The sequence below is a fragment of the Triturus cristatus genome, chromosome 12 (assembly GCF_964204655.1).
Source record: "Triturus cristatus chromosome 12, aTriCri1.1, whole genome shotgun sequence".
NCBI classification, from domain to species: Eukaryota; Metazoa; Chordata; class Amphibia; order Caudata; family Salamandridae; genus Triturus; species Triturus cristatus.
This window is the reverse complement of record NC_140595.1, coordinates 456577702-456591082: the sequence shown is the minus strand read 5'-3', so window position 1 is coordinate 456591082 and position 13381 is coordinate 456577702. Positions and strand designations below refer to the sequence as shown.

Sequence of the window (13381 nt, the reverse complement as noted above, 5' to 3'; positions counted from 1 at the left end):
CTTGTGAGAGCCATTGGCCTGCAGGTGTTTTTTTCCTGTAAGCATGGGCCTGTAGAGACCCCTACTGATGGGGGAGAAGACGACTGTCACAGGTACGCCATGTTAGGCCTGAGGAGGGGATTGCACTCACGCCAGCCACCTGAGAGTTTGTCTCATTTAGCTGTAGGGGGGAGAAGCTGTCTACCTGGCTCTATTTAACTTGTCACTCCTGGAGTCCAAGTGCTTCCTTCTTGTTGTCTTGCGCTCTCTCTGTATTCATGTGGGAGCTTTTCCTCATAGGGCTTTGCGTCTCAGGAGTTCATCATTCTCGGCTTTGGCAGGGCAATTCCTCCCTCATAATGTCCTGGGCAACACTCAATATAGAAAATGGTCAACTCTCCTTTTAAAAGCTTGCAGATGCCATTTTAGGGCACTCATTTGTTTTTAGTGCAGTCCTAATTCTTCCGCAAATAAAGGTGACAGTTCACTTCTGTTTCAGGTTATTTTCCCAGCCCTTCATGGTGGCCACTCAAGTAGTGATCAATTCCTTCATTTCCTGTTCATGTTTTTCCCTATAAAAGGGCAGTCACTCCTTTTTCCAACTGCGTTGCAGCTCAACCATACATTTTTTGGCAGGTTCATCTCCCCTCTGCCATATTTTCCCCCCAGATTTTTTTCACAACGTGCTGCTTCTGGATTCAGATTTTCTCCTGCAGCCCTGTTCTTATTCAGTGCTGTTGGAGCTGAATTTCTGAAGTAGTCATTTTCAATTTCTGAAGACTAGTGACTTGGAAGATCTTGGCCTTTCGCTCTTTTGGAGGTTCTCTTCTGCCATTGCCTTTTTTCTCCACCACTCTGATCCTTCTACTGGACACTTGTTTGTCATACGTGAAATAGTTGTGCATTGGCATTGTGGCTTCTCGAGTTACCCGAGTCATAGATCAAGAAAATCATCTTGTGTTCAGCCTTGGATTCCCTGCCACCCGTGCCTCCCTCGGATTTGTGGCGAAGTGGAAGAAAGTGGCTGAGAGCGCCAACCCATTCCATGACTGTGCTTATTTCTCTTGATGTGACGCAGAAGACCAAAGGGAAAAAGCTTCCCCTGCTGATGTCACAACTCTGGGTAACCACTTTTGTTACCCACTGTTGTTGTGTCATAGCAGAAAATAACTGGATTTTGATATAATTGTTCTAGATAAAAGCTTCCATGAGAATTCATATATAACTATTACAGTTTATGGCTGTTTCTAGGCATGGACTATATCTTCAACTACCAATGGCAACTCCTTCTGTGGGTGGTGTTGTAGTACGTTTTCAGGGCAGCAACAGGTCTGCCCCAAGCATGTTTAATGTGTACTGCACTGTCTCCCAATGCGAGCGCCACCCTCGCCAAGTGCACATCCTCCACCTATCATAAACTATCTTTGCTCTTTACAGGGCTTACCTGGCCCAGAAACACACTGAAATGAGGTAAAACAAGCAGGCAGTAAAGGAAGAAAGGTCGTCACTAACTGAGTGGTGTAATTGGATGGAAGTTGTCAAAGGAGGCAAGAAAAAGGGTTTAGGGAGAGAGCTGAAATTGTTTCTTCAAAGGAATGGTAATTTCTGAAAATTATTAAGCGCGGTGTTGTAGACCACATCTGTAATGCCACACTCTTAGTTACCTGAGCAATGCATTTTAAAAAGGTTATACCCCCTTTAGAAACCCTAACATTTTTCCAGGCTTTTAAAGACCGGGCCATGGTCTTTCATTCATATTTACTCAGACAAAGTGGTCTTCTGGCCTAATCTGAATTTTCAACCTTAGCAGGCTTTTTCTTTTCATGGCCAACAAACCATTATCCTGAGTTTGTCTTCCACACAGGAAGAGTAGTTGTTCCATGTAGTACTGCCTCCAAGTAATGTGCTGTATTGGTATTTACCGCCCCTTCCCCATGTGAAAACCAAAAGTACTTTATAGGTGATTATGTAATTAACTACTTCATTTCTAACAGTTATATTGTGCATTACGACCATTGATGAGGTTGTGAAGTGTCTCTATTTGTGTTAGTTTCCTGCATACTATTTGAAGTGCAATCTTGAAAAGGGTGGTGGTTGTAATAAAGCCTTTATGAGGCATATTGTGAAGGGGGCAGTGAGACTGAAAAAATGTGGTGTACGCATGATGCTTCAAATGTCACTGTGCATAAAAAAGGGATGTCACAGAGAGTCTGAGAATAGACTCAAATGCTCATGTAAATACCTTCACCTTCTGGAATGGACTATGTCAGGTGTAAAAATCTGATGTAAATGAATTAATGTAAAAACAAAAACTGACAAACCACATTGGAGGAAGCCAAATCATAGAAAATCAATTTTAAGGAAACATTTTAAAGGAAAGTAAAGCACTTAAGTAAATACACACGACAAAACTGTTTCAGAAAGTAAGACCTTGAACCATTGCATTTACATCTTAAAACATAAGCATGCAAAAGCCATGGCTCACTGTGCCACTGGATTCAAGCTAACCCGGTTGAGGAGGGATGATGCCCTGAAACTGGTCCCAGGATGCTTGTTTCCGGTCCAGGGAGGACCTGGCTTGACAGTTAGGGCTGGACTGTTACTATGGGGCACAGGGTCAAGACTGATTTGCATATGGCTGGGTCTAAACTGGGATGTCATGGTGAGCAAAAGAATGATGGATCTAACCCAGATCTCTTGGCTGGGGGTGAATGTATGATTTGTTCTGCATACTGTCCATCATCTGTGTGTCTTTTGCATTCTTCAGTGAAGCTCCTTCTCAACATCTGTAGGTCAGACAGCTGAACCATTCCTGGATGTAGTTTCCCTTTCATCCTTAAAGCCTTGCATGGTTCTTTAAGTTTTACTTTAGGAACATTTAACAAACATATTTTTGTCTATACACACCAGTTTAAAAAAAAATCATTTTGTAGTTTTTTATTGCTAGGATGTCTTCCTAAGAATTTTTTTTTTTTACTATCATGGGAGTTTTTGGAAGAGAGAGAAAATCCAGGAGTTCTGACATTGAGTGATTCTTGCGCACTGTTGGCCATTGATGTTGGAACTGGTGAGTTGACAATCTCAGACTAACGCAAGAAGAGGGATACTTGCATCTGAAAGAGACATGTTAGAGATAGATTCCTTACCTTGGAATTGACCCCAGGTGTCAGACTGGATCCGGAAAGTTTTCGTCAGCAGTACCTCTGCGCGTTGGAAGGTGGCGTCGCGCGGCTCCGCGTCCATCGTAGGCGTCGTGATTGCCGGGATGATGTCGCGGCAGCTACTTAGGCACCGCCCTCGCGTGCTGATATCAGTTCTTTGTTTTTCTGCGCCAGCAAGCGCAGATCTGGAGAGAGCGGTACCCCCAGTCAATTTTTGACTGAGTTTTTGGGACTTTTGTCTCTGTATTTTTTTAGTCTATCGACTCCTGTTGCTTTAGGGATGCCCGTTTTTAAATCTTCCGAAGTTTGTCCCCGCATGATGTCGGTGACGGACCCGCACCACAAATGTTTCTACTGCCTGGGGCGCGACCATGACCCCACGTCGTGCCCGGAATGCCTGGCCATGGCTCCGAAAACTTTGCGGGAGCGGTCCCGAAAGTTGCTTGAGGCCCTGGAGTTGACTCCGCGCTGTTCAAGGTCCCGGTCCCGTGGGAGGTTGAGGGACTGGTCGCGGAGCCGCCATCATCGTTCGACAAAGTCTTCGCACTCGGGGTCAGGTAAGACAAAGCACAAGAAGTCGAAGAAGCGACGTCGCTCTTCGCCTTCCTCTATCCTGTCACGTGACATGGCTCAGGGTGGTGCCACCCACGCGGCTGCGGCAGAGCCTACGCAGTTGCTGACCGCCTACTCGCCTTTCCTGGGTCCGTCTGCGACTCCAGCCCAGCTGCAGGACTTCCTGTCAGCCATGGCTCCCCTTTTTGGCCCATCGGGCCACACCGGCGTGCCTTCAGGCCCCGCGGGTTCTACTGCAGGTCCTCACCCTTCTTCGTCATCTGCTTAAGCCCCGACGGTGGCGGCGACTCCGGCCTCGGCGCAGCGAGACCCCTATGGATCCATGCATGGATCACAGCCGACGTCGGTTGACCTCGTACGACCTCCACTGACGTCGACGGCACCGCCGCCGGTGTTGGCCGGCAACCCAGCCGATGTTGTCCCCGGCTTCCACCCCGACAAAGAGACGGTGCCGGACCGGTGTTGATCGACGCCGTTGGTGAATTTCTATCCCTTTCTCTATCCTCCTCCTCTTTTTCCGCCTGCCCAGCAGGATACGGAGGACGGGGAGGACTGGGAGGGGTCTGAAGACCCTCTCGCAGCCCAATGCGAGTTAGACCCGGACTGGGCAGAGGATTTGGAAGACGTAGGTGGACTGGATTTTTCTCCAGAACCTGGCGCACTGTCTCCTCCTACCGTGGCTACGGAGGAAGGTGGTACTTATTAAGTGGTGCTGCATAGGGCAGCCGAGGCTCTCCACCTCGAGTTCCCCACAGTGGCCGTCAGGACTGACCTCCTGACAAAAGTGCTTCGGCCGGCGGCTTCCTCTGCGGAGCAGCTGCTGCCCTTCAAAAACGCACTTTCAGACGTTCTTTTGGGCACCTGGTCCAGGCCCAACACAGGGGCTCCTGTGGATAGGGACGTGGCCCGACGCCATCTCCTGGCCCCAGGTGACCCCATTTTCCTCTCCCAACACCCTACCCCTGAGAGCTTGTTGCCCAAGCCTCTGCATCCCCGAGCACATTCCCTTCTGCCCCTCCGGACAGGGAATCCAAGAAACTGGAGCAGTCTGTGAACACCACATGCCTCTTGGGCCGTTATTCCCACTCTGTGTGGGATACGGTAGCGCAGGTGCTGCCTCAGTGTCCGGAGGAGGCCCGGACGGTGCTCTCTCAAACTATTGCTGAAGGGAGAGAGGCAGCCAAGTTCACGATTCGTTGTGGTCTTGACACCGCCGACTCACTGGGCAGAGCAATTTCCACGACAGTGGCGCTACGCCATCATGTCTGGCTGAGGACAACTGGCTTTTCAGGGGATGTCCAGAACACTCTGATGGACATGCTTTTTGAAGGCACTCGCCTTTTTGGGGACAAGGGAGATGGTGCATTGGAGCGCTTTGAGGACTCGCGGGCTACGGCCAAGTCCCTGGGCCTTTCGGCCACGCGCACTACTTCAGCTTCTGCTTTTCGCTCCTTTCGTGGCCAAGGAAGGGGCGCCCAAACACGTTTGTTTCAGAGTCACAGGCCTGCGTAGCAACAGTCTCAGTGCAGCCGTGGTAGTGGGACCCGCTGAGGTGGGTCACGGGGCCAGCAGCCGGGTCAGGCACCCAACACCCCTGCCTCCACTGCCTCCAAACCTTCCTAGTCCGGTGTTTCAGGCTCATCAAACGCCAGTGGGCGGCAGGATTCGCCATCACCTCCCCCACTGGTGCACTATCACTTAGGACAGGTGGGTTTTACAGATAGTCCGAAGGGGCTACTCCCTCCCCTTCGAGTCTACCCCTCCAGCCATGCCACCTCAATTCCACCGCCTGTCAGGAGATCACTTGACACTTCTCCAGCAGGAAGTTGCGGCCCTCTTGGCCAAGGGGGCCATCGAGCGCGTTCCAACACCAGAAGTGGGTTGTGGTTGTTATTCCCACTACTTCCTGGTTCCAAAGAAGGACAAGGGCCTGCGTCCTATCTTAGACCTTCGGAACGTCAATCGCTTCCCCCGGAAGGAGAAGTTCAAGATGCTCTCACTTGCTCAGATCTTATCTGCCCTAGACCCGCAAGACCGGATGGTAGCGTTGGACTTGCAGGACGCTTACTTTCATATCCCCGTTGTGCCGGCCCACTGGCGTTACCTGCAGTTCACGGTAGGTCCCGAGCACTTTCAGTTCACCGTGCTCCTTTTTGGCCTTACCAGCGCCCCTCGGGTGTTCACAAAAGTGATGGCGGTGGTCGCAGCTCATCTGTGCAGATCAGGGGTTTCAGTCTTCCCCTATCTTGATGACTGGTTGTTGAAGGCGGGCTCACCCCAGGCAGTCGTCTCCCACCTCCAGACTACAGCCGACCTCCTGCATTTGCTGGGGTTCTCCATCAACGTGCCGAAGTCGCACCTGATTCCCTCTCAGAAGCTCCTCTTCATCGGAGCAGTTCTGGACACGGCACGGTTTCGGGTTTATCCTCCCGAACAGCGAGTCCGGAACATTCGGGCTATGATTCTGATCTTTCGGCCCTTGTCCTGGGTTTCGGTCAGGATGACCTTGAGGCTGCTGTGCCTCATGGCCTCTTGCATCCTGCTGACCAATCATGCCAGATGGCGTATGCGGGCTCTGCAGTGTGACCTGAAGTTCCAGTGGGCACAGCACCAGGAGAACCTGTCCGAGTAAGTCCAGATCTCGCAGGGCACTGCACTACAATTGCAGTGGTGGCTCACGAACCAGCATTGGGTCAGCGGCAGATCACTCTCCCTTCCCCAATCTAGTAGTGATGGATGCGTCCCTCCTGGGATTGGGCGGCAACATGGGAGAGGCGGAGATCAAAGTCCTCTGGTCTCCGGCGGAGTCCAGGCTCCATATCAACCTTCTGGAGCTCTAGGCGATCCTACTTGCACTTAAGGCATTCCTTCCCTCTGTCAAGGGGAGAGTAGTGCAGGTGTTCACAGACAACACCACCGCCATGTGGTACTGCAACAAGCAAGGCGGGGTGGTGTGGGGTCGTGGACCATATGTCAGGAGGCTGTGCGGCTCTGGACATGGCTGGAACATCAAGGCATTGCCTTGGTGGTTCAATACTTGGCAGGTTCTTTGAACACCAGGGCGGACGAACTCAGCCGCAGGTGCGTGATAGATCACGAATGGCGTCTTCACTCGGAGGTGGCGCAAGGTCTCTTTCAACAGTGGGGAGAGCCTTGGTTAGATCTATTCACCACCGGAGAGTATGTGCAATGTCAGCAGTTCTGTGCATTGGAATTTCCAAGGCGGCACTCGCTCGGCGACGCTTTTTGTCACGAGTGGAATTGCGGTCTAGTGTACGCCTTTCTGCCTATACCACTTCTACCCAGAGTGCTGAAGATCAGGCGCGACCAGGCCCAAGTCATTCTTGTGCCCCCGGACTGGGCTCGAAGAGTTTGGTATCCCGAGCTACTAAGTATGATCGTGGATCCCCCGATCCGACTGCCTCTTCGGGAGGATCTTCTGTCGCAGCAGCAGGGGACGGTCCTCCACCTGAACCTGTCCAGTCTCCACCTCCTTGCGTGGAGATTGAGCGGCGACAGTTGATTCCATTTGACTTGCCTCCTGAAGTCTGTAATATCATCCTGGCAGCCAGTCGTCTCTCCACTAAATCGGTATATGCCTGCAGGTGGAACACATTTGTGGCATGGTGCACAGCAAAGGCTGTGGATCCCCTTTCTGCCCCTCTTTCAGAAGTCCTTTTGTTCCTTCTTTCTTTGGCCCGACAGGGCTCTGCTCTGGGCACTATTAAGGGCTACCTTTCTGCAATTTCAGCCTTTCTCAGGCTCCCTGATCAGTACCCTCTCTTTTTAAGTCCCCTGTTGTAAATAGATTTCTCAAAGGCATTACTCACCTTTTCCCTCCTATTCCTTTTGTGATGCCGCAGTGGGACTTGAATCCCGTTCTTACCTATTTGATGTACGCTCCCTTTGAGCCGCTGCACAACTGTCCTCTTCATTTATTGACTTTTAAGACTGCTTTCCTGGTTGCCATCACCTCCGCTAGGCACGTGAGTGAGTTCCAGGCTCTTTCCTGTAAACCTCCTTTTCTCTCTGTTCATCCGGACAAGGTTGTGCTCCACACTGGTCCTTCTTTTTTGCCAAACGTTGTTACTGCCTTCCATATTGGGCAATCTATCACCTTGCCCACTTTCTTTCCACCTCAGCACCCTTCCAGAGAGGAAGTGAGGCTCCACCATCTGGACCCAAAATGTGCACTCTCATTTGACCTGAATCGCACACAACAGTTCCAGGTGGATGACCAGCTCTTTGTTGGCTACGTAGGCGCCAAGAAAGGCCGGGCTGTACACAAGAGAACTATCTACCGCTGGGTCGTCTTGTGTATAAAAGCCTGTTATTCTCTGGCTAAAAAGGAGCCTCCACATTAGCAGCAGCTACTGCCACATTGGAACGTGGTGTCCCCCTGCAAGACATCTGTCAGCCAGCCATTTGGTCCTCGCTGCACACTTTTACTAAGCATTATTGCCTTGACAGCCAAGTCTGGAGAGACGGCTTCTTTGGCCGTTCTGTACTCCATGACTTTCTGGTGTGATCTTGGTTCGCAGACACACCACCGGGGTTGGTATTGGTGGGGTATCTATTCTAAGGTAAGGAATCTATCACTAACCTGTCTCTTTCAGATGCACAAGTTACTTACCTTTGGTAACGATATATCTGTAAGAGACATTAGTTAGTGATAGATTCCTTACCGCCCCACCCATCCTCCCCGTTCTGTGAACTGATTTCTAGGGTTAAAGTCATCCCTTTCAGGGCCATAGTTTCAATGCACCAGTGGTCAGTATCTTGCAAGGCTCTGCGTTCCTGGTGCGGAAAGTTGTGTACAGAACTGACATCAGCGCGAGGGCGGCGTCTAAGTAGCTGCCGGGGTACTACTGACGAAAACTTTCCGGATCCAGTCTGACGCATGGGGGTAATTCTAAGGTAAGGAATCTATCACTAACTAATGTCTCTTACAGATATATCGTTACCGGAGGTAAGTAACTTGCGCATCTTGCTCTACTTTTCACTTAATTTGGATGAGGGTGGGGCCCCAAGATTCAGGACTGAGTGGGTGCCTCCTCAGAGTCCAGTTTAGGATTACTAAAGTGGTGCAGGATTGCCTGACTAGTGCAGACAAGGCCTCAGTGTTTCTATTGACAGAGGTCTTGTTAGCACCATCATCTAAATCAGGCCTTGCTGGACTGTATAACTATGTGCATAGTAGTTTTTTTAGCTCTGAAATAAACGTGACTTTGTTCTCTTTATTTCATCTTGTCCACTGAATGTAATTCATTTCTGTCCTGTTGAACGGGGCTCTACAATTTTACTATCTTCTAAATTACGCTCTTTTTAAAGGGGTCACCAGTGTATTATTTTTTTTTCTTTTTTCAGCAGGAGTTAGGAAGCGGTTAACTCCATAAAATGACAAACCTGCCATTCCAATTCTTCTGTGATAGCGCCTGGTGGCTGTTCAGAGTGAAGACTGCCCCTTCACCCTTTGTTGACATGACCTTTAAGCTCCATTCATTTCCCACTGGCTTCGCATGGAGCAGCCCTGCTGCCAGCAGCGCCCCTGGGCTATGGGCCACACAGCTTGGATTCACTGTGGCAGAGACCTCCGGGAAGCAGGTCCTCTGTTGTCTGTCAAACTAAAGTGAAACGCAGCCTATTGTAAAAACGGCAACTTAGGATGTGTGTTGTCTCATTGGCAGCTAATGTTGCAGTAAATCTTTCATAGAAATGTCACTCTGAATGAGATCCGGTTATTGGGGCCCAAAGTAAACATGTTTGGTTGCTAACAGCTAATGTTTCTGTGCTCAAGCTGTTGCTGCCAAAATCAATAACAAATAAAGTGTTATTACAAGAATTACTTTGATTGCATACAAAAAGCTGAAGTAGCAAGAACATATTGAGGCCCGCAAGGCCGCAGGAATGAACAAATGATTATACTGGGATATTTCTGACTCTGAGAGTTATACAGGAACATTAGCCGTCAGGGAGATAGCACACATCATTAAACGTGTCAGTCTGGGCTGATAAACAACACAGCACTGGACTGATAAACACCACCTGACTTGGAGAACCTCTGCCCTTCGCAGTGAATCGATATGAGCTGTGTGACCTACCTTGGGGTCCCTGCCGGCAGCGGCCCGGATGCTCCACGCAGATTCAATGGAAAACGAAGGGAGCATGAAGTTCGTGTAAACAAAGGTTGAAGAGGCGTCCTTGCTGTGAACAGCTACGTGGACCTATTGCAGATGAGTTGGAATGGCAAGTTTGCTCTTTTAAGTAGGTAACCACTTCCTAACTCGTACTAAAAACATGAACACTTGATTACAAGGCCTCACTCTCTCCCTTCATCCTCAGGCAACACACTTGCATGCATCTATGTACATAAACGACATGGTGGGTGGGTGGAAGCGTGAAGGTGATACACAGTGTCCAACAGGTCTTCTTTTCTGTAAACAATAAAAACAGACATTTGGTGTTTATGATGTTGACTATTTGAGCTGTTTGTGTTTTACTTCATAGAAGGGTTTGATTTGTAGACAATTTACAACAGTGTGCATTACAGTATGGCCAGTGCAGCAAACGTGCTGACGTATGTTACAAGGTACCCATACAATCTAGGCTGTGAGCTCATTTGATGCAAAAAGATCCACTCATTCGCCTATTAAAAGAGCCAAACCTTCGGATGTTGTTTATGTGCCTACAGACATGATGACTGCTCACAAATCCAAATAAGTTGACTAGGAAGAATCATTGTGAAATGTATTAGGTCTGTCTAAGATTAGGGTCCTCTGTCAGGTAGTATTTACACATCATCGATTACAGCAAATGTCTGACCCTTCATGGACGCTGTCATGATAGGCTCTTCTTTAATGTAACCCGCCAATGATGTGAGGAAATCCCTGACCAGACTCATGCTTTCCTTCCTCCTAGTGAACAACCACACAGTCTACACTTTGACAACTAGCTCCAACTAATTGTTATCCGTGCACATTTAATCAAAAGGCAACCTCCAACCTGCTGTTAACTGAGCTCACGTCAGCCAAGCCCTTTTTGCATCTGTGAATAAATGGCCATGTTTTCTAGTGCTACTGACAATTAAATATATCCCATCCACACACACAAAGGGGTCTAATGTTTAGATCTATTCTTTATTTTACCATGTGCCTCGTCCAGTTAATAAGCTTCAAATGAAAGAAGAGGGAACTGTATCACATGAGGAGTAATCTGCCAGTCTGGTCATAGCAATGATTGGACAAGGGGTCACGTGCCAATGAGGTCAGAGGTAGCCGTTCTCAGCATCACGTGTAAACATCAAATAAATGACTCCTTTCCATGTTAAAGTTTAAGTGTGTGTAGTTCTTGAAAAATGATTGATTTTTAAAAAATATTTTATAACTTTTGAGTGGATCAAGCAGTGTTTGATTGGGGAGATTGTCAACTTCCTGTTCGAGATTGTCAACTTCCTGTTCTTGACTTGCAGGCTCAGCGGCTTATCACCTTTTTTGGGTGAGAACGATACAGAGACCATGAATTACATCGTCAACTGCAACTGGGATTTTAGCGCGGAAACGTTTGAAGAAGTCTCTGAAGAAGGCCGCGACTTCATCTCCCAACTTCTAGTGAAAGAGAAGAGGTACTTCACAGGTCACTTCAACCGTCTTAAGAGCGCTACAAAAATGTAATTGAAAGAGTTCTCAGGGAGGGCAAGACGCTTGATTCATGACAGGCCATTTCACTATTACCTGCGATGCAATTGTAGAAGCAAAATAGAAAAATTGCTTTCATTTTGGGTGACTCTCTCTGCCACTGGCCACAATTCAAATCCATCAGGCGTGGGCTGTCGCGCTCAGTGGGTGCCAATTTGCTTTTATGTATATGCCAGAAAACGTGAACTTTTACATTCCGTTTAAGACGAAGGCGGAAGCCATCTTCTCTGCATGACCTTTGAGAGCGGTGATATCACCCACATGGCAGGTAGCAAAAAAGGAAAATCCAAGATGCAAATGCAATTTCTTTTTCGTCGGATGATTTCTGAATATTTATAGAATTCCGACGTGGTTTGAAGAGCCCTCGACGGTTATCTTTGCTAATGAGACCAGAGAGACATTTAACAGCTTGCTTCCAATTAAATGCGAGACGTGGATTGTCCTCGGATCCTCTCCAGAACTACCGAGGTGCTGCTGTTCAAGTGGACAGACACTTAAAAAGTTCTGTCTACACGTCAAATGCAATTAATACAAGGCCGCACCTCTCTGTCCCGAGCCTCAGGGATGGGGAATTTTAAGACCTTTTTGTCAGGCGAGAGTAGGTGCGTGGGTGAAAAGATAGGGCCTACGCAATGAGGACCTCTGACATTTTATCATCCAGAGAAAGCAATGGAGCAAGCATTCCCAACAATCATTCTTGGCTCTTTGGCAGCAATTTTCATCAGTTTCCTCGATTCTGCCTTATATTGTAATCTATTTATTTTGCCTTTGGGTTGTTTTTTATGGCTCAATCTAAATAAAAGACCTCATTTAGACCATGGTGGATGGCTCACCAGGTCCAGGCCCAGGCCCGCCCATCATATTTTGGGATCCGCGCAGTGCCTGGCAAGGATCTCACTACCTGCAGTGCATCCGTCGGTGTGATAGGTGTGTTGCAGGCAGTGAGGGCAGTTTGCCCACTGGACAACAAGTGTCTACCCCTGCTTGTCATGTTTTTTATTTTTTCACAAACTCTCAAAGTGAGAGTTTATTAAAAAAAAATAATAATCAATGATCCTGATCAGCAGGGAGCTTTCTCCTTTCACCGGGGACTACTGTAAGCCTTCATTGCTCGGGTGAGCCATGCATCTCATGTCAGCCCCAGGCAGGGAAGACCAGCGTGAGTCTACTTCACTCTACACAGGAAAGGGCACCTGTCGCTTGTTGACTCAGTGGCAGGCAATTTTCAGGTAAAGGGCATCTGACAGCAGAGCCTGATGTTTCCCACCACAAAATGGGACAGAAGAACTGCATTTTGGTAGACGAGCCATCTGCCATTTCTTTGCCTAATCCCCTACATCTGCCAGTCTCCAAATGGAACCCTAAATCTTTGGCACGTAAAAAGCACATTTGAAAAAGCAGTATTTGGAAAGTCTTCCTGTTTATTACCCACAATGTCCCTTTTTAGGTCGAGCGTTCAAGACTTCTTGTATATACTTTAGTATATACTTCTTTGTTGTCTTACTACTTTTCATTGGTTTGTTTCAGTGTCCTTTAAAAATCCTTGCTAGTGGTCAATCTTTCCTATTTGTCCCTCCTTTTCAGTCCAGGGAGCAGTGCCCCAGTACTTGTACCCTTCCACTTGTCTCATTGTGGCATCTGTTTAGGGACTATTTTTTTTACCCTTCCTCTAAGAGCGTTTGATCAGAGCGCTCAATGTTTTCAGTTGCTCTGAGCCAAGGTGTCTCTTTATTTAAACAGGACTGTAATTCTTATCATCTCTCATCTGCTGTGCCCTACTCCCTTGTGTGCCTGGGGAGGTACTTAATCTCCCTGTGCCGATCCCCTCCTCCCTGTGCCGATCCCCGTGCCGATCCCCTCCTCCCCGTGCCGATCCCCTCCTACCCGACCCTACTTTTCCAATTTTCTTAGTAAGCGCAGGTGTTTCCGATCATCACCAGTTTACCATCCCTTTATCTTCGCGTGGTGTCCTCC

The 13381-nt window shown here is 48.4% G+C and overlaps 1 protein-coding gene across 3 annotated transcripts in view; it reads left to right on the top strand.

Annotated features, from left to right (window-relative positions):
* The window catches only part of MYLK3 (myosin light chain kinase 3), a 437450-nt gene that overhangs the window by 362704 nt on the left and 61365 nt on the right, over window positions 1-13381 (top strand). For all 3 annotated transcript variants that reach the window (XM_085636963.1, XM_085636962.1, XM_085636961.1), the window contains exon 11: window positions 11182-11334. In XM_085636963.1, coding sequence (XP_085493089.1) covers window positions 11182-11334 — 153 coding nt within the window. The remainder of the gene's footprint in view (window positions 1-11181; window positions 11335-13381) is intronic.